We start from the raw sequence: 22,782 nt of genomic DNA on the forward strand, positions 1-22,782 counted from the left end.
TTGACCAGTCCTGCTAACTCTGCCATGGTCATTAGTTGTGCGGATAAAGTCAGGAAGATTTCTATAGAAGTCTGAATCAACATAAAGATGGAAAATAAATGCAAAGACTGAAATGAAAAGAGATTAAGAAGAAGTCTTCCATAAAAACCACATATTCTTACAATCTTTTAATTCCTCTGCAACATCGGCTTGGCTCACTGAAATAAACTATTTGTTACTGTTTGATGAACATTTAGCCTTTGGTGGCAAGAACTCAATATTACAGCTTTGCATGCAGTGGGTCGTAAATTCAGTCTCTGACAATTCTATTTGAAAAGGAAATCACAAAGTGGACTGTAAAACTAAGTTTCTGCTAATACAGAAAGACAGTTCATCTAGATTAGGGGTATCCAACTTTGGCAACTTTAAGACCTGTGACTTCAACTCCCAGAATTCCCTAGCCAGCCCCTAACCATGTTGAAGAGTTGCCATTTAAAAAAAACATTTTTGATTTTGATAGAGATTTTATAGATTTTATTTCTGTAATGGATTCTATTCCTTGGAAAGGCAAGGAAGCAACACAAACGCCTTTGTGTAAGCCAAAATATCTGGTTCATATTGATTTCTTAGAACCGTGATGGCAATCCTATGGCACACATGCCCGAAGTGACACTCAGAGCCATGTCGCCTGGCATGCACAGTGTTGCCCGTTCCTATTCTGGGTTTCTGGTGTGCATGCGCGCATGACAATCAGCTGGCCTTCGTAAGTGCGGCAGTGCAGGAAATTGGAAGAGCTGGTCTTCTGGTTTCTGGCACGAGCGTGCACGGCGTCCCGCTGATAGTCGCCCGTGCATGCCCGCCAATAACCGGAAGACTAGCTGGTTGGTGTGTATGCACATGCCGGAAACCAGAAGTTAATTTCCTGGCACGTGCATGACCCTTGGGCAGCTCCTCTTCCGGGTTGCATCCCCAGCAAGTGTGCACGTGCTCACTTTTAGGCACTTGGTGCTGAAAAAGTTCACCATCACTGTCTTAGAACATGCTTACGATGAAAAAGCTCAACTGTTGCAAATGGGAAAGACTAAATTCATCATGAAGTTGAGAAATCATTTATAGAGTTTATTTGTAATTTAAGTGTGGAGAACTTACTGAGGAGTATATAACAATTTGGTAGAGTCCATTGAAACCCAAGCTTCCATTTAATAATTTCAGATATAACGCGGGTGATTGTTTAAAAGCCATGCAGTTAGGAATTCTCAGAGATTAAGTACTGAAAAATCTTCCATTTTAGTCTTTTGAAATTTAATTGATTTCAGAAACCTATTTAACACATTCAATAAGAAACTGTTTAGGCTTCCTGTTTAACAGAGAAATGGCCTCTGTTTGGAAAAGCAATAGCAAACGAGGTAGTATTTCTATTTTTAGAGATACTACGATTGCTTAAATATTAATTTTTACGCTTGCCATGGTCAAAGATTCACTGACATTCAGAAACGTTCAAGATTTTTGTTTTACTTTATATATTTCTACCTTATTATTTTGATTCCAAATAGAGAAACAAAATTTATGTTCCTCATTTGTTCCAGATAATTTGCCAAACAGAATTAGAATTAATAGTTTTAAGAATGAATCACAACAGAATTGTTTTCTTTTTTCATGTGCAAGAGAACAAGAAAGCTAATGATTTTCCAGGGCCCTGCTCTGGAGAGTCCAAGCAAGGGTTAAATACAGCCAATCTGCCCGGAACTGAATTGAAACTTTAAACCATGCCTCTGGTGCTGATTATCTTCATTTTTTTTCAATTCAGCTAGCCCAATGGACGCGCTTCGAGTTTCTCTTCAATTCTTGATAGATTGCTGGGACTCTCAATTATATTACTGAAAGGAAAAGATCGTGTTATTTACTTTGGAGCAGGCTTGGTGAGAGAAATTTACTTTAAATCCCAATTTGGCTTCTCTCTCACCCCTTGGTCCTCCCGGTGTCCCGATCTTGCACAGGCCCCGCAGCAGTGGTGGGTTTCAAAATTTTTTGGAACCTACTCTGTGGGTGTGGCCTCCTTTGTGGGAGTGGCTTGCCGGCCATGTGACCGAGTGGGGGTGGCTTGTCGGCCATGTGACCGGGCGGGAGTGGCTTGCTGGCCATGTGACTGGGTGGGAGTGGCTTGCCGGCCATGTGACCGGGTGGGAGTGGCCAAGATGATGTCACTGAATTCTTTGCCCCAATGGATGATCTACAAAAAGAAGATATAAAAAAGGAAATTTATTATTTTGTGCACTTACTACTTAAATAAGATTAAAATAAGTACACAAAACAATAAAAGAGCTACTTACAGAAGATAAGTAGCTTACTACTTACTACTTGTATTTCAAAGGGAATAAATACATATTTAATTTTACACATGTTAACAGCTGTTGGAATTGTGTTTGCACAACAGTGGAAAAAACAAATATATGAAAATGAATAAATATTAGAATATGCAGGAATGAATAAATTGACAATTAAAATCAAGAAGGCTTCGAATACTTTTTCACGTGGGATTTGTTTTATCAATTCCTAACTAACAGAAACATCAATTAGAAATCTAAAAGTATGAAAGAAAACACCAATTATGTAAGGAAAGGTCACTAAAATGTATAAGGAAATATTATTAGTACTTGATCATTATTAATGTGTAGATAACTGCGGGACATTACATGCCCACACACACAAACTATGACAGTGCTAGGAAAACACCAAAAAATAACAATTTCCCCCCAAAAGACTGCAGATGAAACCAGTTTTTTTCCCTAACCCTAAGAACAGGAAAGACAAAGCCACTGGAATAAAAACCATCAAGGCATTGTGGGAAATTATAAAGGACAGTGCCAGGAAGCTCACAGAACCAGCAACCACCTCACAATTACCTAAACAACCAGGTATCACACAGAAACACACAAAATCTGGCAAAGCTGCCTTGCACCAACCTGGCCTGCCAATAGAAAAGCAGCCACCTTGAGACACATAAACCATGCACCAACCTGTACACTTAAAAGCAACATATTGCATCACAAATAAAACATTTGCAAAAAGGAATAACATTTCTTGTAATAAACATTTTATAAACAATAAATAAATAAAAATTCCCTAAAAATAATTAAAAACCACCAAACTCAGGGAACACAAAGGACCCCGCTGTCATCTCCCCCCCCTCCTCTTCCTCCTCTCAATATATCCCACTCTTTCTAGCACTGATGATGATGATAATACCTGGTTTGGGTAATGAAACATCTGCAAGAAAACAAGCAAGCTCAAAGAGCACCAAGGACCACCACACAGTCATCGCCCTCCTCCTCCACCTCCTCCTCTCTGTATACCCCATTTTTTCTAACACTGATGATGACACCTGGCTGGGTAATGAGATGCCTGCAAGAAAACCACCAAGTTCAGAGAACACCAAAGGACCCCACAGTCCTCTCCCTCTTTATCTTTTTCCTTTTTGTCCTTCGACTTCTCTCCTCCACCTTTCTCCACAACCCCATTCCCTTCTAGCACTGATGATGTTTCCTAGTTTGGTAATGAAATGTCTGTAAGAAAACCACCAAGCTCAGAAAGCAGCAAGGATCCCACTATCCCCCACTTCCTCTTTCTTCCTCTCTTTCTCCTTTTTGTCCTTTCTCCTCCTCCCCCCCCCCCCCCCCACTCCCTTCTAGCACTGATGATGTTACCTACATTAGGGTTACTGGGCAACGTGTGTGTGTGTGAGGCTGGAGTTAAGCCCCAAGACCCAGATGATCTATCTGGAGACCTTTTTGAAGAACCTGTGTCGGCCCAGGAGATAGTCCCAGTTCCCAAACTATTCCTCAACATGGTTCAAAAGCAATGGGCTCAGCCTGCTACCATGGCTACCCCCAGCAACAATGATAAGAAGCTTTATACAGTAGATGTCAGCCTGGAGGATTTGCTTAAGCTACCTCCAATTGATCCTCCCATGGCGGCACTCACCTCTACGTCTGTTCTTCCCCCTGACTTATTAGAGGGTCTCAAAGCTGAGGACAAGAGGACCGAGACTGCTTGCCACAAAATGCACCAGGCGGCAGCATGGGCGATTAAGTTATCCGCCTCAGCCTCCTTCCTTTCCAGGGCAGCCCTGCTTTGGTTGAGGCAGTTGCTGATAAAAATTCCGGCCAAGGACACCAAGTTGAGGCAGGATATCAACAAGATCGTGGCAGCCACGGAGTATACCGCCGATGCCACCCTGAGCGCTGCCAAGTTTGCCTCTCGAGCACTAGCGTCTAATGTCACCACCAGATGCCTCTTGTGGCTGAAACACTGGAACGTGGATATGCGTTCCAAGTGGAAGCTTGTCACAGCCCCCTTGAAAGGGGACAAGCTCTTCGGGGAGGTCCTGGATCCTGTCCTAGTAGAAAACAAGGACAAGAAGAAGGTGATGCCATTGGTCACTAAGAAGTCCGAACGGAAGGGTCCCAACTCCTACAGGAGGCAGCCCTTTCGGAACACTGAGCCTTCCACTAGCTCCGCCCCATTTCATCAGGCGTATCCCCAGCAAACCGATCGGTCCCAGGACCGTCAGTCCTTTTGCGACAGAGGTCGCCAGCAACACTACAAACGCCCCTTTCGGGGGGGGGGTCTGGTTCAAGCCCCTTCAGGAGATACAAATGACCATCAAGGATTAGCTCCCATAGGAGGGCATCTCCAGTTATTTCACACCAAGTGGGAGCAGATCACGTCGGACCAGTGGGTCCTACAAACGATCCGCATGGGCCTTACCTTGGAGTTCCTCTCCCTCCCCCCTGCCACTTCATCAGGTGCCCCGTCCCTTCATGCCCAAACGGTCCCTCATGGAGCAGGAGATCAGGCATCTCAGGGATATCGGGGCCATAGAGGCTGTTCCGGCGGGTCAGGAGGGGACAGGATTTTACTCAATCCTGTTCCTGGGTCCCAAAAATTCCGGGGGGTGGAGGGGAATATTGGACCTAAAAAGATTAAACTATCGTGTCACCTATCGGAGGTTCAAAATGCAATCCCTCCAGTCGATCCTGGGATGCATCAGGCCGGGGGATATATTAACATCCATAGACCTCAAAGAGGCCTACCTCCACGTACCCATCCGCAAAGCCCACCGCCGATACCTGAGATTCACTTACGCAGGCCGCCACTACCAGTATCGAGCCTTGCCGTTCGGCCTATCATCGGCCCCCAGGACATTTACGAAGATCCTCGCGGCGGTGGCGGCCTTCCTCAGATCCCATCCAATAAGACTGCACTGCTACCTGGACGATGTCCTCATCCAGTCGTCATCCCACCAACAGGTAACCAGAGACCTGGAGTACACCATCCAGGTGCTTCAAGACCACGGGTTCTCCATAAACTTGGAGAAAAGTCATCTTCTTCCAACAACCAGACTACAACATCTAGGGGCCATCATCGACACCGTCTCCTGCTGGGTCTTCCTTTCTCCGGAGAGGGTGACCAGCCTCAGGGAGAGGTTCGCACAAGTGCAGCGGTCGCCCCTGGCCAAGGTGGTTCAGCTGTCTCAGCTTCTAGGAAAAATGATCTCGTGCCTGTCCATCGTGCCTTGGGCAAGACTCCACTCCCGTCCGCTCCAGTGGCTCCTGCTCCCTTACCAAAGGGCCAACGAAAGCAGCTCGATGAGGCTAATCCCGGTCTCCTTAGAGGTACGGCGTTCCCTCAGGTGGTGGTTGTCCCCTGCCCTGACAAAGGGGTCCCCCTTCAAAGAACCCATCCGTCTCACCATCACGACGGACGCCAGCCTTTATGGCTGGGGAGCTCATTGCCACAGTCAACTGGCACATGGCAGGTGATCTCCTTCCGAGGCTGCTCACAGCATCAACTGGCTGGAGCTGAGGGCAGTCAGGTTGGCCCTCCGCCAGTTCCAGACCAGCATACAAGGGCGCCACGTGCGGATACTGACGGACAATGTTGCGACAAAGGCGTACATCAACCGCCAAGGGGGCACTCGCTGCAGATCCTTGATGTCAGAGGCCGAAGTAATAGGATGGTGGGCGGAGAAACACCTCCTGTCCCTACAGGCGGAACACATCTCGGGCACGACCAACACCCAGGCGGACTGGCTGAGCAGGGCCACGGTTAACCACTCGGAGTGGCGCCTGCATCCGCACCTGTTCCAGCAATTGTCCCAGAGGTTCGCCCATCCACAGGTAGACCTGTTCGCCACCGCATCCAACATGCACCTCCCAAGGTTTTTCACGAGGTTCCATGACCCGCGTGCCGAGGGAGTCAGCGCCTTGCACTGCCCTTGGCCGCGGGGACTACTGTACGCCTTCCCTCCGTTACCTCTACTTCCCAGAGTCATCCGGAAGATCCTGTCGGAGGCGGCGGAGGTACTGCTGGTGGCACCGTTCTGGCCCAGGAGAACCTGGTTTGTGGACCTGGTGAGCCTATCTGTCGAACCGCCATGGCGGATCCCTCCGCAGGAGATCTCTCTCAGCCAGGGGGCTCTTCAACATCCGGAGCCCCAGTGGCTGCAACTAGCTGTCTGGCACTTGAGAGGGATCTCCTGAGCAGAGGCAGTTTCTCGGCCAAAGTGATCTGCACCATCCAAGCGTCCAGGCGACCGTCTACCACCTGGATCTATGACGCTACCTGGAGAGCCTTCACCAGCTGGTGCACTGCTCGTGGATCTTCAGCCTCCTCAGCCTCGGTCCCTGTCATCCTGGACTTCCTGCAAGATGGTTTGGACAAGGGCCTGGCGCCCAACACTACGGCATCAGGTGGCAGCAATTTCAACCATTCTGGCTCCCGATGGACATTCCTCGCTCGGCTGGCATCCTACCATTCGCAGTTTTCTCAGGGGCGCAACCCCCAGTGGTTCACAGACATCCATCCTGGGACCTCAATGTAGTTCTACGTGCCCTTATCGGCCCCCCGTTTGAACCACTCAGAACTGCAAGTCTCAAACATCTGATATTTAAGACAGCATTTTTGGTCGCCATCACCTCACCTCGACGTATTTCGGAGTTGGCTGCCCTGTTCGTCAGAGAGGACTTATGCTTGATTCAACAAGACAGGGTAATTCTCAGGCTGGACCCGTCGTTCATCCCCAAAATCAACTCCTGGTTCCACCGAGCCCAGGAGGTAGTTCTCCCGGACTTTTGTCCGCATCCTAGACATCCGAGGGAGAAACGCTGGCACTTGCTAGATGTGCGCAGGACGCTTCGCAGGTACATCAAGCGCACGGCAGGGTTTCAATGATCTGAATCACTCTTCATATCATTCCAGCCGGCTTCCCAGGGCAGGAAAGTGTCCTCCTCTACGATCGGAGGGTGGCTGAGGGCCTGCATCGCCCTTGCTCATGTTCTACAGTCCAAACCTGTGCATCACCACATTACAGCACATTCGACTAGGAGCGCCGCCACCACGGCAGCCTGGGCGACCCAGGCACCGATTGAGGAAATTTGCAAGTCAGCTACCTGGACTTCGCTGTCTCCATTTGTCCGAAATTATAAGTTGGACAGCTTTGCATCAGCGGAAGGGGCATTCGGGAGGCGTGTTCTTCAAGGCATTCACACCAGCGGAGAGACTCTGAATGCTGCTGCTTCCCGCCCTAGTGACAATTAGCTTGGGCATGTCCCTTGCTTGGACTCTCCAGATCAGCGCCCTGGAAAATGACCATTGTCTTACCTAAAGAGTCCACCCCACCCTGGGGTCTGGCTCCACTGGTGACAGTTCGAACGTTTACGGTTCCAGTTGGTTTGGTTTTCTTATTGTCTTGTTTACATTGTTGGACTTCTCAGCGCGCAACAGTTCCACGTCTTCATTGAAAAAATCTGAAGATAATCAGCACCAGAGGCGTGGTTTAAAGTTTCAATTCAGTTCTGGGCAGATTGGCTGTATTTAACCCTTGCTTGGACTCTCCTTCGCAGCGCCCTGAAAACGACCCTTCAGGTAAGACAATGGTCAATCTAATCCAGCTCCTTAGTTTTCATTTTTGCACTATTGACTAGACTATGCTTATCATGAAACATGCTTTAGGTGGAAACAGTACATATAGAGTACATATCACCCCAGGGACTTTTCCCATAATCTATAGGACACAGTTCATCTGCTGCTGCCTTCTCATGTTTGCTATCTTGTCAGATAACAGAAGCATCTTTTCATAGAGGGCTCTAGTGCTTGTGCTAGAAACTGGAAACTCATGGCGAGGCATTTATAAAATAAATGTAATATTTTTCATTAGTGAAATTCTCTATCTCAATTTTTTAGCATTTTTGCAGCAAATATATTTTAGGTTTTGGAAAGTTGATTGCTCAGGACTTTATAAAAGTCTAATCCAGTCTAGCTTGCTTTTTATTATTTTATCTTCCACAAGTAGCTAAACAAATTTAATCATGATTAAAGATTATTAAATAGGTTAAAACAAATGTAGATGAGTGAGACTTCAAGAACTCCTATTGATCTGGGATTAGCATAATTCTTCCCCCTATTTTTAAATAATTGCCTTGAATTACATACATAGATAGTTTTTATTTTTGATCTGTTTTTCACATGTATCTAGTTGTATGTGTATAAGGCATTTTACTTTAACTAGATCAAAGCCCCAGTTTCTTTGAAGTACATTTATTTCGAAGTTTTGAAATGTTTGCAAATGCTTTCAAAATAGCTGTGAGAAATAGCAAGGCAATACAGTGGGAAGTGTTGCATAACTGCCAGTTGCAAGACATTTGTTATGATAAACGTGAAGTATAAAATCACCTTGCTTAAATCACTGTTGTCTCCCAAAGGGTTTGATTTTTCTTCACCATAAACCCAATTCAACTAAATTAAAGACAAGCAGTTTGAAAAGTTTTCTTATTTTCTTAAAATTTAAATTATAATGGTCCTGTGATTGGTCATTATTTTAAAATAAAGTTTTACCTAAAACTACAGTCTGGAGAAAAAACAAATGTTATGGGAAGTTTGTGAATAAATCAAGGATATTACATGGCAGGGCACTTTCGCTGTGTTTGATATTAAATTATTGATTCAGTTCTGAGATGAGAAAATTCCTTTTACTTATCAAACATAAATAATAAACATACATACATATCTGTGAATCTGTACAGTTCTCCCCCCCCGCCTTCCTTCCGTTACTTTATGAAATTTGTTCTGGATCCCCATCCTGCATCAGTTTAGGAAAATCCCATTGCTGTATTAACAATGTCTGGTCTGCTGAAGTACAGATAATAATAGGTATTAAATATCCATAAAATGTAGTTGATAGTTTAATTTCTGAATAAGATTGCAACCATCCACAGTCAAATTACAATGCATTTAATAGGAATGTTTTGTAATACTTTTTTTGGAAATTGAGTCATACTGTGCATAGCTGTTAAATGCTTTGTGGACGTATTGATTGCTTACTTTCGTATATGAATGTGCTACTCTATGTTACTGGTGTTTCCTTGGAGTGGGGCAATCTGAGTATTACAGATGTCCTTGACTTACAATCATTCATTTAGTGACCATTCAAAGTTATAATGGGGCTAAAAAGTGACTAATGACTGTTTTCACACAACCTTTGCAGCATCCCCATAGTCACGTGATCAAAATTTGGATACTTGGCAACTGACTCATATTCATGACCGTTGCAATGTCCCAGATTCAAGTGATCCCCTTTTGCAACCTGACAAGCAAACGGGGAAGCCAGATGCATTTAACAACCGTGTTACTAACTTAACAACTGCAGTGATTCATTTCACAGCTGTGGCAAGAGTGGTGGTAAAATGAGGCAAAACTCACTTAACAGCTGCCTCACCGACCAACATAAATTTTGGACTCAGTTGTGATCGTAAGTTGAGAACTACCTGTACAGGAGCAAAGACACCCAAATTTAAAGACAGGTAGCAATGTACCTGTCACAAGCTAGCCTGTCTTAAGCTGCTGAAATAAAAGGAAGCAAATTTAAGGCGTGTGGTGGTTTTTTCTGCGTGTTTGTCTTTTGCTTTCCATTTTGTGTCTTGCACTTCGTGTATCTGTCATGCAACCCTGTTCCTTCCTTCTTGTTCTATATATCTGTGGACGACGAGACTTCTGCTCATTGTCCTGCAAGCTGTATGGGTCTCCTACATGGACTCTCTGCTTTGTTTTTTAATTATTGTCTCCCTTTTTTTTGAAGCACATTTTGCATGGCATGTACATATGTACTACTGATCCTTGAAATTATAGTTGTAGCCCGCAGCTTGATTTCACCCACATTGATTTATTTGTTTAGTTTGGGTTGAGTGTTCTCTGCTGTGGATTTATTTATTGCTTTGGGGACTATTCTCGCTCTGTATTCCTTACTCAGATGCATTTTCTTTCTATGAGTAAAAAATACAGAGTGAGAATAATCCCCCCAAAGCAATAAATAAGATTTTTTTCTTGAATGCTTCATTTATGTAAAATAGTTCTACATGTGTATGTGGTGTATTAGTGATTGTATACACCAGGGGCGTCAACTCAAGACCCACGGGCTGGATCCAGCCTGCAGGGTGCTTAGATCTTGCCCACAGAGCCACCCTGGAAACAGTAAAGGACTGGCCCATGGTGCCTCTGCCACAAAAACGGAACTGGGAAAGCCACATACTGTTTTGCTGGCAGAGGGTTGCAGGAAGCCGTACCAGCCGAAAATGGAGCTCGCAAGGCCACACGTGGTACCCTCGAGCTCTGTTTTCGTGGGCAGAGGGTTGCAGGAGACTGTCCCAGCCAAAAATGGAGCTCAGGAGCCCGTTTTCGCTGGCAGAGTGCTCAGGCCGCCACAGGCGCCCCCGACACGAGTGATGTCAAGCTGGCCACGTCCAGCCTGGCCACACACACCCCAGCCCCCCCCACCCCCGAGGTCAAACACAACCCTGATGAAATTGAGTTTGACACCCCTGGTATACACTGTGGTTGGTCTTCACTTGTAAGCTTCCTGCTCTATATGGATTACAGCAACAATCTGAATTACAATGAATTGACTTGTAGTTATCTCATATGAAGTGTGATATTACTCGGCAGCAAACAATGCAATTGTTACATGCAGCCCATCAGCCTTCTCCATTTGGGTGCTTTCATAGCTTGGAAGACACTTCTTAGTACATATCTGTGTGGCGGCCCGAGATTGCTCGTCCAGGTAGTAGATCAAAAGTTAACAAACCTTTGGTGTTTGGGTGCAGTTTCCAGTGTCAAAACAATAATACAAAACAGGCACATTGGGGCTTTCTGCTTTTTCATGGATCTGGGGAACAGATATTTATTTTGTTTTTTAAAGAAATTATATTTAGCTACAGGTTTTGTATATTCAAGTTTAAATATAATTGTCAGAAAATTGTGAGAGTAATTTTCAGTGGTTGAAATTGGAGGGGTTCCAGAGCCTATATACCAAAAGAATTTCAGGCTAGCCTGGGAATGTGAGCTGCCTAATCTTCTAGTAGATGAACAAAAAACCTTCTGGGGAGTCGTCACTTGATTATCCAAATATCTACCAAGTTCACATGCCATTTTGTGGGTACTTAGCGGTAAAATATGGGAGGTTAACATTGAGTAGCCGAACTGTTACTTGGTGATGCAACTGATTTATGTTAATGATTGAGTCCAGCTTGAGTAAAAGAAGAAACAGCAGCATATTGTGAAACTTAGTACATGCTTGTAATCATATAAAATTCCTTGTTTCTTCATTGGATGAGCAACTGAAAGTGGTTGTTAGGATTGGTTATGCAAATATAGGTAAGGCTCGGTTAACGACCACTCATTCAATGATCATTCCAAGTTACAGTGGTGCTGAAGAAGTGATCCTTAAGTCTCCTGTGCCTGGCAACAACCACCTCACAGTGCACATCTTGCCCCATATGACCATTTGTACACCTAACATGCCCTCCTTCTGGCAGGAACTATCCCACAGCTCTTGCGCTAGTGCCGCGCCACGCCAGGCCCTTGTACCCCCACTCCTGTCCTGCAGTAGCCACCCTGAGCCTTGATGTCCTTGTGCTGTGTGCTACACCGGATCCCCACATGCTGTCCTCTGTGTGTTCCTGGCCATCTGTACACGCCCCGTCCCACAAGACACCAGTCACTTGCGACTTCCTCCTGGCTGCCCCACTGCTTTGATTATTGGAAGCCAGAAGGAAGTTCTCGCTTAATGACCACAAACTTCACCTAATGATGGCAATAGGGATTGCTCTTGCTAAGCAATGCAGTCGCATCATATAGCATTTTACGACCACCTTGCTTAGTGATAGAAATCCCAGTCCAATTACCATCATTAACCTGTAAAATAAGATTTGCTTAGCTTGGCTGTCATCCTCTTAAATCCAGAAGCCTTATTTCTCACATAAAATGATAGAAATACTGGTTTTAATTCTATGTCTTGCACAGGAAGTAAATTACAAAGGTAAAGAGTGGGACCTGGCTGTTTAGAGCAGGGTTGGGTTTTCCCACTGATATAGGCAGATTAAGCAAAAGAGCAAAGTATAAATATTTTGCAAGTTTAAGGTAATTTGTAAAAAAAAAGGCATATAGATGACTAAGGCAATTGCAGTGAGTAAGAAGAGCTGAACCCCTAAAGAAAGGGTTTCATTAAAAACCACAGTGATTAGTAGCTATAAAAATAACAAAAAGCTTGCACTATTACTTGGTTCACAGGAATTCTGTTTTACCTGGAAATATAGCAGCTCAAGGAGCAGAATCCAGAGCAGTTCCTTGAAGACCTCAATGTCCAGATCTGCTCATGGACAATGATAGTAACACTGTGGAATTTTCCAGATAAAATTGAATGTAGTTTATAAGCTTTGGTCTTTTCAAAAATGATGATGATGATGATGATGAAGAAGAAGAACACAAATAATCATCAATTGCCTTTATCAGTTATTAGATCTTCAGATTCTATCTCTAAAAATTGCTTGAGAGTACTTTTTCTCAAAAAAGGCAGGGCTGCTTTATGTTTCAGATAGGTGCTGTGTTTCAGCTTCCGTGTGCTCTGAAGCCCTCGTTGGAGATGGAATCTGAGCCTTTGCACAATCCTAGCCATTACTTCCCCTACTAATAACTTGAGTCCAGTAACCTTCTGGTGGAAATAAAATGTATTGTAATTGAAGCCAATTAAGGCTAGGTAAATGATATGTTTGCATAAGTATAATCTGCTGGACTCTGATGACCTGTGACAGTTGTATCAGGGAGAGGGCTAATTAGTTTTACACTGCAAAATAATGCATACAATGTTAAGAAATTCCGTGTATAGTACATTACTTTATAGTTTACCTTGCTTAATAAATAGTGTTCAAAAATCAGGAGAAAAGTTAAGAATTCACTGCTGCAATATTTTGTCCAAAAATAAGATCTTTTCCTCTTTTCCAGGGTTTATTTCAGAAATCGCTGGGTAAAAACTGTCCACCCAGTTGTGCATCAATACTGTTTGATTTCAAGCACACATTCCACCTTTCAGATGCCCCAGAAAGAAGACATTCTTAAACAACGAGTAGTAGTGGTTACTTTGAATACTTCACAATATCTGTGTCAGCTAGATCTCGAGCCTGGTGAGATAATGTTTTATAAGAAATGATTATTGCTCCTTCTTTTTCAATACGAAGTTCTCGTGATCTTTTTCTACAAAAAGTGAAAGCTATAACAGCTTTATTTTGTTTGACATTCTGTGTGAATTGAAAGCAGTGAGAAAGCAAGAGATATATTAACTCATTTTTTATCTACATAAAGTTATATACATATACAAGCATTATGAAGAAAGTGGACAGATTTGCTGTGGATTTTCATCACTTCTCTATAGATTTTTATTAAATCTTTTAACCAGTTTTGTTTTTAATTAGTTTTTGTCTGAAGAGACCCAAATATTAACTAATTAGAATTATTCTGCATGTCAGCTTCTCAAACTTAGTTGTTTGAAGGAACATAAAAGCAGTTGTACTAAATAATAAAATAATGAATGTGTTCATGGGAAATAATCCATAGCTGTAAATATATTTATATAGGGGTTTATTTCTGTTCAATCTTTCTTTGCTGTAAAATCAACACGAATCTCTAATATATTCAATCTTACATATTTCTTGCCATATATTAAGAATTTAAAAATGGCTTTCATACGTTTATACATTCCCATTTGATCAAGAAAGAACTTCAGTGTTATCAGATTTGCTCTAATATTTTCATAGTTGCCCTACCTTCTTCACTTTTCCTTACATGAGTAATATTATTTTTCATTTTAAAAAATCATTCAGATCTAATTAGCTTTTCAAAAGGACCTTGTTCATAATAATCGTTGAAGTGCAAAAAGAGTTGAAAATTTAATTATAATATCTTTTAAGCTATTTTTCATTTGTTATGAATATCAGAGGCAGTCTCTTCCAAACTGAGATTATCCATTTTCTGAATGAATCTTTTGTATACTTTAGTTATATATTTTCTCTTTCTCATCAAAAATCTTCAAATTTTTAAATTTGAAAAGTTTTATTTTTCCCCCTAACTGGATTTTTATTATTTATCTTATATAAATGAATCTGAGCTTTTTCAAACTCATTTTTTGCATTCTGCTTTGGCCTAGATTATTTCTACCAAGTATTCTATTGATAAAAAAAATAACACACACACACACACACACACACACACACAAACACACACGAAAATAAAACTTGTCTGAAAAGTTAACAATTAAACATTAAAAAGGCAACATGCTATATATTTCATTTTAAACCAGATAGCATCAGATTACAAAATCTGGAAAGATATCTGCTTCACATCAGCAGGACTGAGAGATTAAGAGGCAACATTTCAAAATATTCCAGGGCATCCATCAGTAAATGCAAACACTTCAGCAGCCAAATAATCTGAAAGCCTAGAGCAGTGGTAGTCAACCTGGTCCCTACCGCCCACTAGTGGGCGTTCCAGCTTTCATGGTGGGCGTTAGGGGTTTGCTGTAACTCTGCTTTATAAATTTTATAAAGTAAAGTTACTTCCCTACTTTATAAATCACCATTACTGTGGAACCGTTGGGCGGTTAGAAAATTGTTCTACTAACAGAGATGCAAAAGTGGGCGGTAGGTATAAAAAGGTTGACTACCACTGGCCTAGAGTGAAATATGGAATCTCTATAGATCACTGTAACTCTTTATCCTCTACTTCCAATATTAACGCACACCAGGTTTTTAAAGGAGCATAGTTGGGATAGAGGACCATCTATTTATGGGAAGATATTCTTAAATATATATCTGTCTTTTTCCAAAGATGGTCTTTTAATTTCTAATGCTATACTCTCCCCTCTCCTGGGGCACTAAAAAGGACAGTCACTTCCTTCCCAGAATAACGTCAAGATCTCCAATTGAAAACATTAAAAAAGAAAGTGGATGATAAGAGAGTTCAGACAGAGATGACAGACATTTTTCCATATTCAATCAGCTTCTATCTCTCTAATACGTCAAGATCAGGGAAACCAGGAACCAGTTCTCGTATAAATAGTGTTTCGCACATCTTGCTTTACTTCTTTGAGGCTTGCATGTGGATGAGAAAAAGGAGTTGTGAGGGGATACATTTTGCTCATCTAAAGATTTTAAATTTTTAGCTTGTTATTGCCTCACCTTTCATAAAATAACAAGAAAGAGATATATTGATTTGAAATAATTTATCAAAATTAACGTATCAGAGACTTTGTGTTGATTAGAGCCAAGACTGAATCTCGATGACAGGACCGAACTGAAATGTTTTCATAAGATTGTCACAGCTTTCATTGCTTGCTATTTAATATTTTATCCGTCTGCTTTGTAGGGTTTTTTACACATATTCTGTTGGATGAAGCTGCACAGGCAATGGAGTGTGAGACTATTATGCCTTTAGCACTAGCAAATAAAAGTACAAGAATTGTCTTGGCTGGAGACCATATGCAGGTAATGATGTCTATTTCTGAATGTATCCCAATTTTTTTAAGAACATCTAGCTCTGTTTGCAAATTATAAAGTGTAGAAGAATGATTATTTCAAGAATTATTTTGGTGTAGGATTTAAGAGAATGAAACATAAATCAAGAAGCGCTTAGCTTAAAATCTGCCATAGGTTTTTAGTTCAAAACTCTATTAAAAGCAATTGATAGGAATATAGTGATTTGTTAGATTCACTAAAACCTGCATCTGTCTTCAGGTAAGGTAGGATAATTTGAAGACATTTCGCTTTTCATCCAAGAAGCTTTTTCAATTCTTCAGAAGCTTCTTATATGAAAAGTGAAATATCTTAAAGGAAAAAACAAAGTCCAGTTGTCTTTTGAAAAAAAAAAATCTTTGGGATTACTTACATGGCGGTGAATATCTTATCCAGATTCTAAGAGTTGCTGGATCCATTCTGGGTTGATCACTGGGGCCTGAGGTTTAGTCTTCTTAGTCTCCCATGGGCCCAGCACGAGTCCAAAAGCTTAGAAGACTAAATCTCTGGTCCCAGTGACCGATCCAGATTGGATCCTGCAATATTATACTGGGATACGTATATTTGCCTGAGAGACTGTAAGAATCTTTTTTTCATCCTAATCAATTCCATAGAAATAAATCTTTATAAAATAAAATATTTGTTGCTTAACATTAGTAATAAACGATGGAGATAGATGATAGATAGATAGATGATGGATGGATAGATAGATAGGTAGGTAGGTAGGTAGGTAGATAGATAGATAGATAGATAGATGTAAATATTAAAACATCCCTTAAAATTACCCTTAAAAAGGAACAAAAACTACTCTTTTACCACGACTAGTGTGTCAGTGGCTATTGGAGGAAGGTTGGCCCAATGAAGGAGATTATATAAAATAATAAAAAGGTTTTATTCAAAGCAAAAGGTATAAATGCAGGTGTGAATTCTGCATTTTATGTCCCCTTTGTTAATTAATAACTTAACAGTGGATTTGGAGGTAGGCAGTGGTCTGGTGGGAAATGGGCAGATTGCATTTTAAATACAGGCTTTTTCTGACTTTCCAATGATTTCCTTATAAACTATTTTCCTCCTTGACTCTCTTCACAATCTGAATAATACTTGTTTTGCCACTGCTTCTGTTACCCAACTTCTGCTATTGTGGCAAATGGCAATCAGTTCAGGTCTTTCAGAACCACATTACATAATCCCTTTTATTAGCATAGGTTAGTAATCCCACGAACATTTTGCATCAACTGCAAATTCCAGAAGCATTTCAAGGATGACCCCAGACACACCATGTTGCATTAGTCAACATGGCATGTAATTAACATGTGGATAATCACCCTGAGTCCAGTCATTCAGGAAGAGGCATAGCTGACACACTAGATATAATTGTGGAAAAGGCAGGCATTTTACCCATTTACCAACTGAATTAATGACAGTTGAGAATTAATAACCACTTCCTGACATCAAGCCTTCTCTAGCATGGTAAAATACATATCTCACGTAATATGCCATTGATCTATCTCCCAATGGAACAGTCCTACATGCACAATGTCATTAGCCCTGCTTACTACATGCTCAGCCTTCCTGGCTGATAAAATTAGTATCCTTGGGATATGCAAGTTGAAATTTTTATGGACCGTAATGTGAAAAATATCTCGGCCCATAGCAAAATATCTCCATTTAATGCAAGAGATAGCCTCCATTAACTGATTTGGTCTCAGAACCACATAGAAAAACTACTGTAAAACAGTTATAAGCGAACAAGTGATAATCAAAAGTGAAATCGCTATCTAAATTCGGTAAGATTCAGGAAGATTTAAATAGAAAAGAGGATTTGGTATCAAAGACTTGATCTGCAAAAAGTAGCAGAAGTGAAAATATGGATAATAATCTTTAAAAACAGGAAAAGCAATATATGTAAACAAGAGCAAAAGCTTAGAATCATTCCCTTTTTGTGATCTTGAATGGAGCAAGAAACAGTTTAGCTACCATGAAAAAAAAAGTGTCAGAGAAGAATAGATCATAATTATTTCGGTGAAAGTTAGGGAGAAAGTACTGGGGATAAGACCTTTATCACATTTAGAATGACAGTAATATAAAACACAATAGAAATTTTTTAAAAGAAAAGGCTTTTAGAGCTGTTAAAGCATTTATTTCAGACTGGGAAAAGTTCAGAGAAATAATTTGAGCTAAAAAGCATACAGATCAGTACTAGAGGAAAAGCAAAAGAGAAAAAGGCAGAAAGAAATTTTTAAGTGTCTGCATGGGGAAAAAATAATTCTAGGTTAAGAGGAGGCAATTATATCTCAAAAATGATATACTCTGATTTATTATTTATATATCCAATCAATGACATCTAAGTTGACTAGAAATTCTTTATTATATTCATTTGATTATCAGTTTGTGCATATATGAAGTTTGTACAATAATTAAGATGTTGGTCTCAGAGCCACCTTCAACCATGAAAGTTTATTTGATTAATTTCGACCATTACTTCCTGTCAGTCCAACCTACTTCAGTCCAACCTACTTACTTCCAACTACTCTCATGTTGTGGGAGGAGTAAAAACTATGTTTGCTACCTTGAGCACCTGAAAAAAGCTATCATGTCATTTTGATGAATAAATAAATAAATAAATACATACAAGCTTATAGAAGTTTATGACATCCTTCCCCCATAGGTACTATAGAATTCTTTGATTTGGCGTTTTTTGTTTTTTTTAGCAATGTCGGTTTCAGAAAAATATTGCTTGGTTTCAACAGAGCTTTCCCACACAATACTTAACAAACTATCCTATCCTATCCTATCCTATCCTATCCTATCCTATCCTATCCTATCCATCTACCTACCTACCTACCTACCTACCTACCTACCTACCTACCTACACACACACACACACACACACACACACTGTGTGTGTGTGTGTGTGTGTTATAGTGCCTATAGTGTATGTAGTTAAATATATATGAAAATAGAACTCTAGGGTGAATCTCATGTAAGTTGGTTTCCTTATGTATGCATATAGCAGTAAAGGCAATCCAGAAAGTTTAGATGTGCCCTTTCTCTCTTGAAACTCTCTTTAGGGTTCATCATGGAGTGTTCTCCTCCTTTTCACTTTCCTGAAATAGAAAAAAACCAGCCTACTTAAGAAACCTAGAATTTCAAAGGAATATCTCCATTTGTTTGTTGCCAATAAATTGAAGTGAAATTCAAACAACTGAATGGAGATTACTTAATATAATGTTATTCTTTTTCTTCCTCGCTGTACATAAATTTAATACCAATTCTTGCAGGTTGGTCATTAGTTTCTCTGTTGAGATAATGTTCTACACAAATACTCAGTTATAAAATAATTGCTTTCTTTTGATTTTTTTTTCTCGGTTACAGCTTAGTCCTTTTGTGTACAGTGAATTTGCCAGAGAGAGAAATCTTCATGTTTCATTACTTGATCGTCTTTATGAACATTGCCCTGCAGAATTTCCTTGCAGGATCTTGCTGTGTGAGAACTATCGCTCCCATGAAGCTATCATCAAGTAGGTGTGAACTTTTTCACTGTATCACACTCTGCTTGGCTGGTGCAAGTGTCTAACAGAAGCTTTTGCCATTACACTCCAAATTAGTTGAAAAGAGACGTGTAATAACCTACCACTATTATTAGCATAATAAGGCTACTGGGGTTTTTTTATATTGGAAATAAGTAAGAATACTGCATTATTTTGAGATTTAGTAGAATGGCCTACTTGGATTTTTTAATTATGGTTTATGCCACCTTAGCCTGTAATTTGTTGTAATACTAGAGCCAATCTTTCTCCAATATTACACAAGCAGACCTTTATTTTTACAGTGAAACTTGGCTATGTTGTCCTTACACAAAAAATATTGAATAGAGTTTGTGTGACATTGCATGGACCAAATGCAAGACAATAGTCTGCAGTATGTAAGCTGAAAATGCATAAAATTTGTACTTCCACTTATACTTCAAGTTCTTTTGCAATGTTAAAATTTTAATTTTGGGTAGAACGATTACAGTAGAACCACCTGATTACGTGTAACAGCAGAATAGCCAAAGTGGTTAGATAATTTTCGGGTTGAAGGCTGCTGTTGCATGCTGACCTCAGTACTTGTTCGGATTGATGTGGGGCAGTTGAGAAGCAGAATCTTTACTGTGCTCTTTGTATAGCCTGGTAAAACAAGGCAATGTGAAAGCTGTTTATCTAGCAAGTCCATTCTTGGGGTTTTGACTCTAAACTGACGTTTGAAATGATGCTCATGGTTTAGGAATAGAGACATTGACACAGGAAATAGGCAGATGAGAGAAAATAAAGATGGTGGTGAATATCTGTAGCTCAGATGTTGGATATGGGTGAAGGTTCATTCTCCGAGCTTGGGGGTTGGTTTCCGAACGTTTCGTTACCAGGCTAGGTAACATCTTCAGTGGAGTTTAATCTCTACCCACTCCATCATCAGTTCGATTGGAGCAAGACAAAAATTGGCCACGCTATCACCTGCCATGCTTGTGAGTTCAGCGAAACCTGGCACTCCACAAGCAATTCCATCAACAGACACATTGACCTACAACCAGCCTACAAACTCCTCAGAATCCAAATCAATCGCTCAGTCAACCAGAGACAGCACCGACCCTCAACCAACCCATTCAACCCCCCCCCCCAGCAGTTCACCTTATCTCCTTATCACAAGATCTACTGATGTCTCACAGCTGACCCATCACTAGATCCTCACTTGACACCCCCACACCTGAAGCCCTTATAAACAGAGGAACACTGACATCCCCTAAAGTCCGCTGAAGATGTTACTTAGCCTGGTAACAAAACGTTTGGAAATCAATCCACAAGCTCGGAGAGCGAACTTTCACTCTCAAAATACAGATGCTCAGACAAAATGGCAAAAATAATTGGTTAATTATCTGTGCAAAATTGGCAGAGAAATGCTACATAAATTGCATCAAAACATCATGGATGCATTTTAAAAATAGGATCTTTGTACCTATGCAGGTTCTCCACCTGTAACTTCCGAAAGTTGCTACTGCTGATGTTGCACCATCATTACTGTTAAATAACAGCATGTAAAATAAGAATTTTTATATCCTGATGGCTAAATTAGAGGAGGATTTCTCTTCCCATTCATAGGAAAGTAGAATTTCATATTTCATCTTGTACGTCTGTAAAAGATTTTTAGGAATATCTCTATTAACATAAAATTTCATAAATGGTCTGAGAAATATAACTAGGCATATTATAGTATACTATCCTGAATAAATAACAATCTTTTTTTCTTAAAATTGATTTTTAAAACAAATGCTTGGGTTTCAAAGATTTATTATTTGAGCAAGCACAGAGAATGTGAGAAACAAAAAAAATGCATATATATTATTTTCTATCAGATTTTGTTTTTTAACATATGCAAGTTATCATTTGCATTGTAACAAATACAGTAGTTGCTTATAAAATGTTACCCCTTCCTATTCTCATCTTGGTATTTTCCAGAAATGTTCGAGCTATACTCCTTAGCTATTGAGCATTGTGATGGGGAATTCTAGGAGCGGTGATCTCAACACCTCTGTAGAGTATCAGATTGAAGAAGATAGAATTAATCAAAACATAACTAAATATCAGAATGTTGCTAAAATCGGCATACGTGCTGAGGCATTCATTCACAGCTTCTGGGCATTGCTATATATAAAAATATACTGAAGTTGTAAAACTATGTCTGATTCACAGGTCAAAGCAATAACAAGCAGAATGTTTACATAATGGTTCTCTTTGGCCTGAATATTGCTGGTTCCTGCTTATACAGCTTCAGCCCTTATACAATATTTCTACCTTTTTTCTTTTTTCTTTTTGTTCTTCTCCATTGCAGTTATACTTCTGAGCTTTTCTATGAGGGCAAATTGATGGCCAGTGGAAAACAGCCTGCACACAAAGATTTTTATCCTCTGACATTCTTCACAGCACGAGGAGAAGATGTACAAGAAAAGAACAGCACTGCTTTTTACAACAATGCAGAGGTAGTTGATTTGACTTCTATTTAATGCTGTTGTGATTATATATATATATATTTTGGCCTCCACGTGTCGCGTTTTAGACCTGTTCCAGGCTGCCACAAACCATTGCCCCATCCATGACTTGCATTTTAGCCTATGTTTCTCATGTTTTCAGCCTCTGAATGCTCCATTTCAGACCCATTCAAGGCTGCAGGGATCGCCAGAAGACATTGCCATCGATAGCCGCCTCTGTGCATCACATTTTAGGCCTCCAGATGCCCCATTTTTTGCCTCTGTGCGTTGCATATTCGGGTGGCGATCAGCGATGTGATTTGGCAATCCCTACAGCCTTGAACGGGTCTCAAAGGGAGCGTTCGGAGGCTGAAAATGTGAGGCACAGAAGCCAAAATGGCAACCCGGAACAGCTGCTGCCTTGTCTGACCGGGTCCACACTTCACCCGCTGTACTCATTGAAACGCCTTGCAACAATCAGCTGTGTTTTTGAACCTGTGTATCAGCCCCAACATGAGAGCTCACAACCAGTGAACCTGTTGCTAAAGTTCACCTCTGGGAACAGCTTTGGGGGTATTCTGGGAGGCTGATCCACCTGCCAATCAGCTGCTCGTGCTGAATCAGGCTAATGTGCTGAAGCTGACCAGGCTGTTTGTTAAGAATGCTAGTCAGATGAATACCGATGGATGCTGGTAGGCAGAGGCAGAATTATTTTTTTTCTTATTTTCCTCCCCCCAAAATGCGTCTTATACTCCGAAAAATACATTCCTGACTCATCGCTTTCTGATTGCCTTCTCCAACTGAGTATTTGGCTGTTGTATGCTAATGTAGAAGTCAATGGCAATGACATGATCCCAAGATTGACCCATTTAAAGTATATATGTAAATAAGCCATATCTGCTTTTTGAT

The 22,782-nt window shown here is 40.9% G+C and overlaps 1 protein-coding gene across 6 annotated transcripts in view; it reads left to right on the forward strand.

Annotated features, from left to right (window-relative positions):
- Positions 1–22,782, forward strand: part of HELZ (helicase with zinc finger) — a 142,657-nt gene that overhangs the window by 81,950 nt on the left and 37,925 nt on the right. For all 6 annotated transcript variants that reach the window (XM_081934401.1, XM_081934400.1, XM_081934397.1 and 3 more), the window contains 4 exons: positions 13,312–13,490; positions 15,727–15,845; positions 19,248–19,393; positions 21,738–21,885. In XM_081934401.1, the coding sequence (XP_081790527.1) occupies positions 13,312–13,490; positions 15,727–15,845; positions 19,248–19,393; positions 21,738–21,885 (592 nt within the window). The remainder of the gene's footprint in view (positions 1–13,311; positions 13,491–15,726; positions 15,846–19,247; positions 19,394–21,737; positions 21,886–22,782) is intronic.

Source organism: Natrix helvetica (assembly GCF_964273705.1).
Source record: "Natrix helvetica genome assembly, chromosome: 1".
NCBI lineage: Eukaryota > Metazoa > Chordata > Lepidosauria > Squamata > Natricidae > Natrix > Natrix helvetica.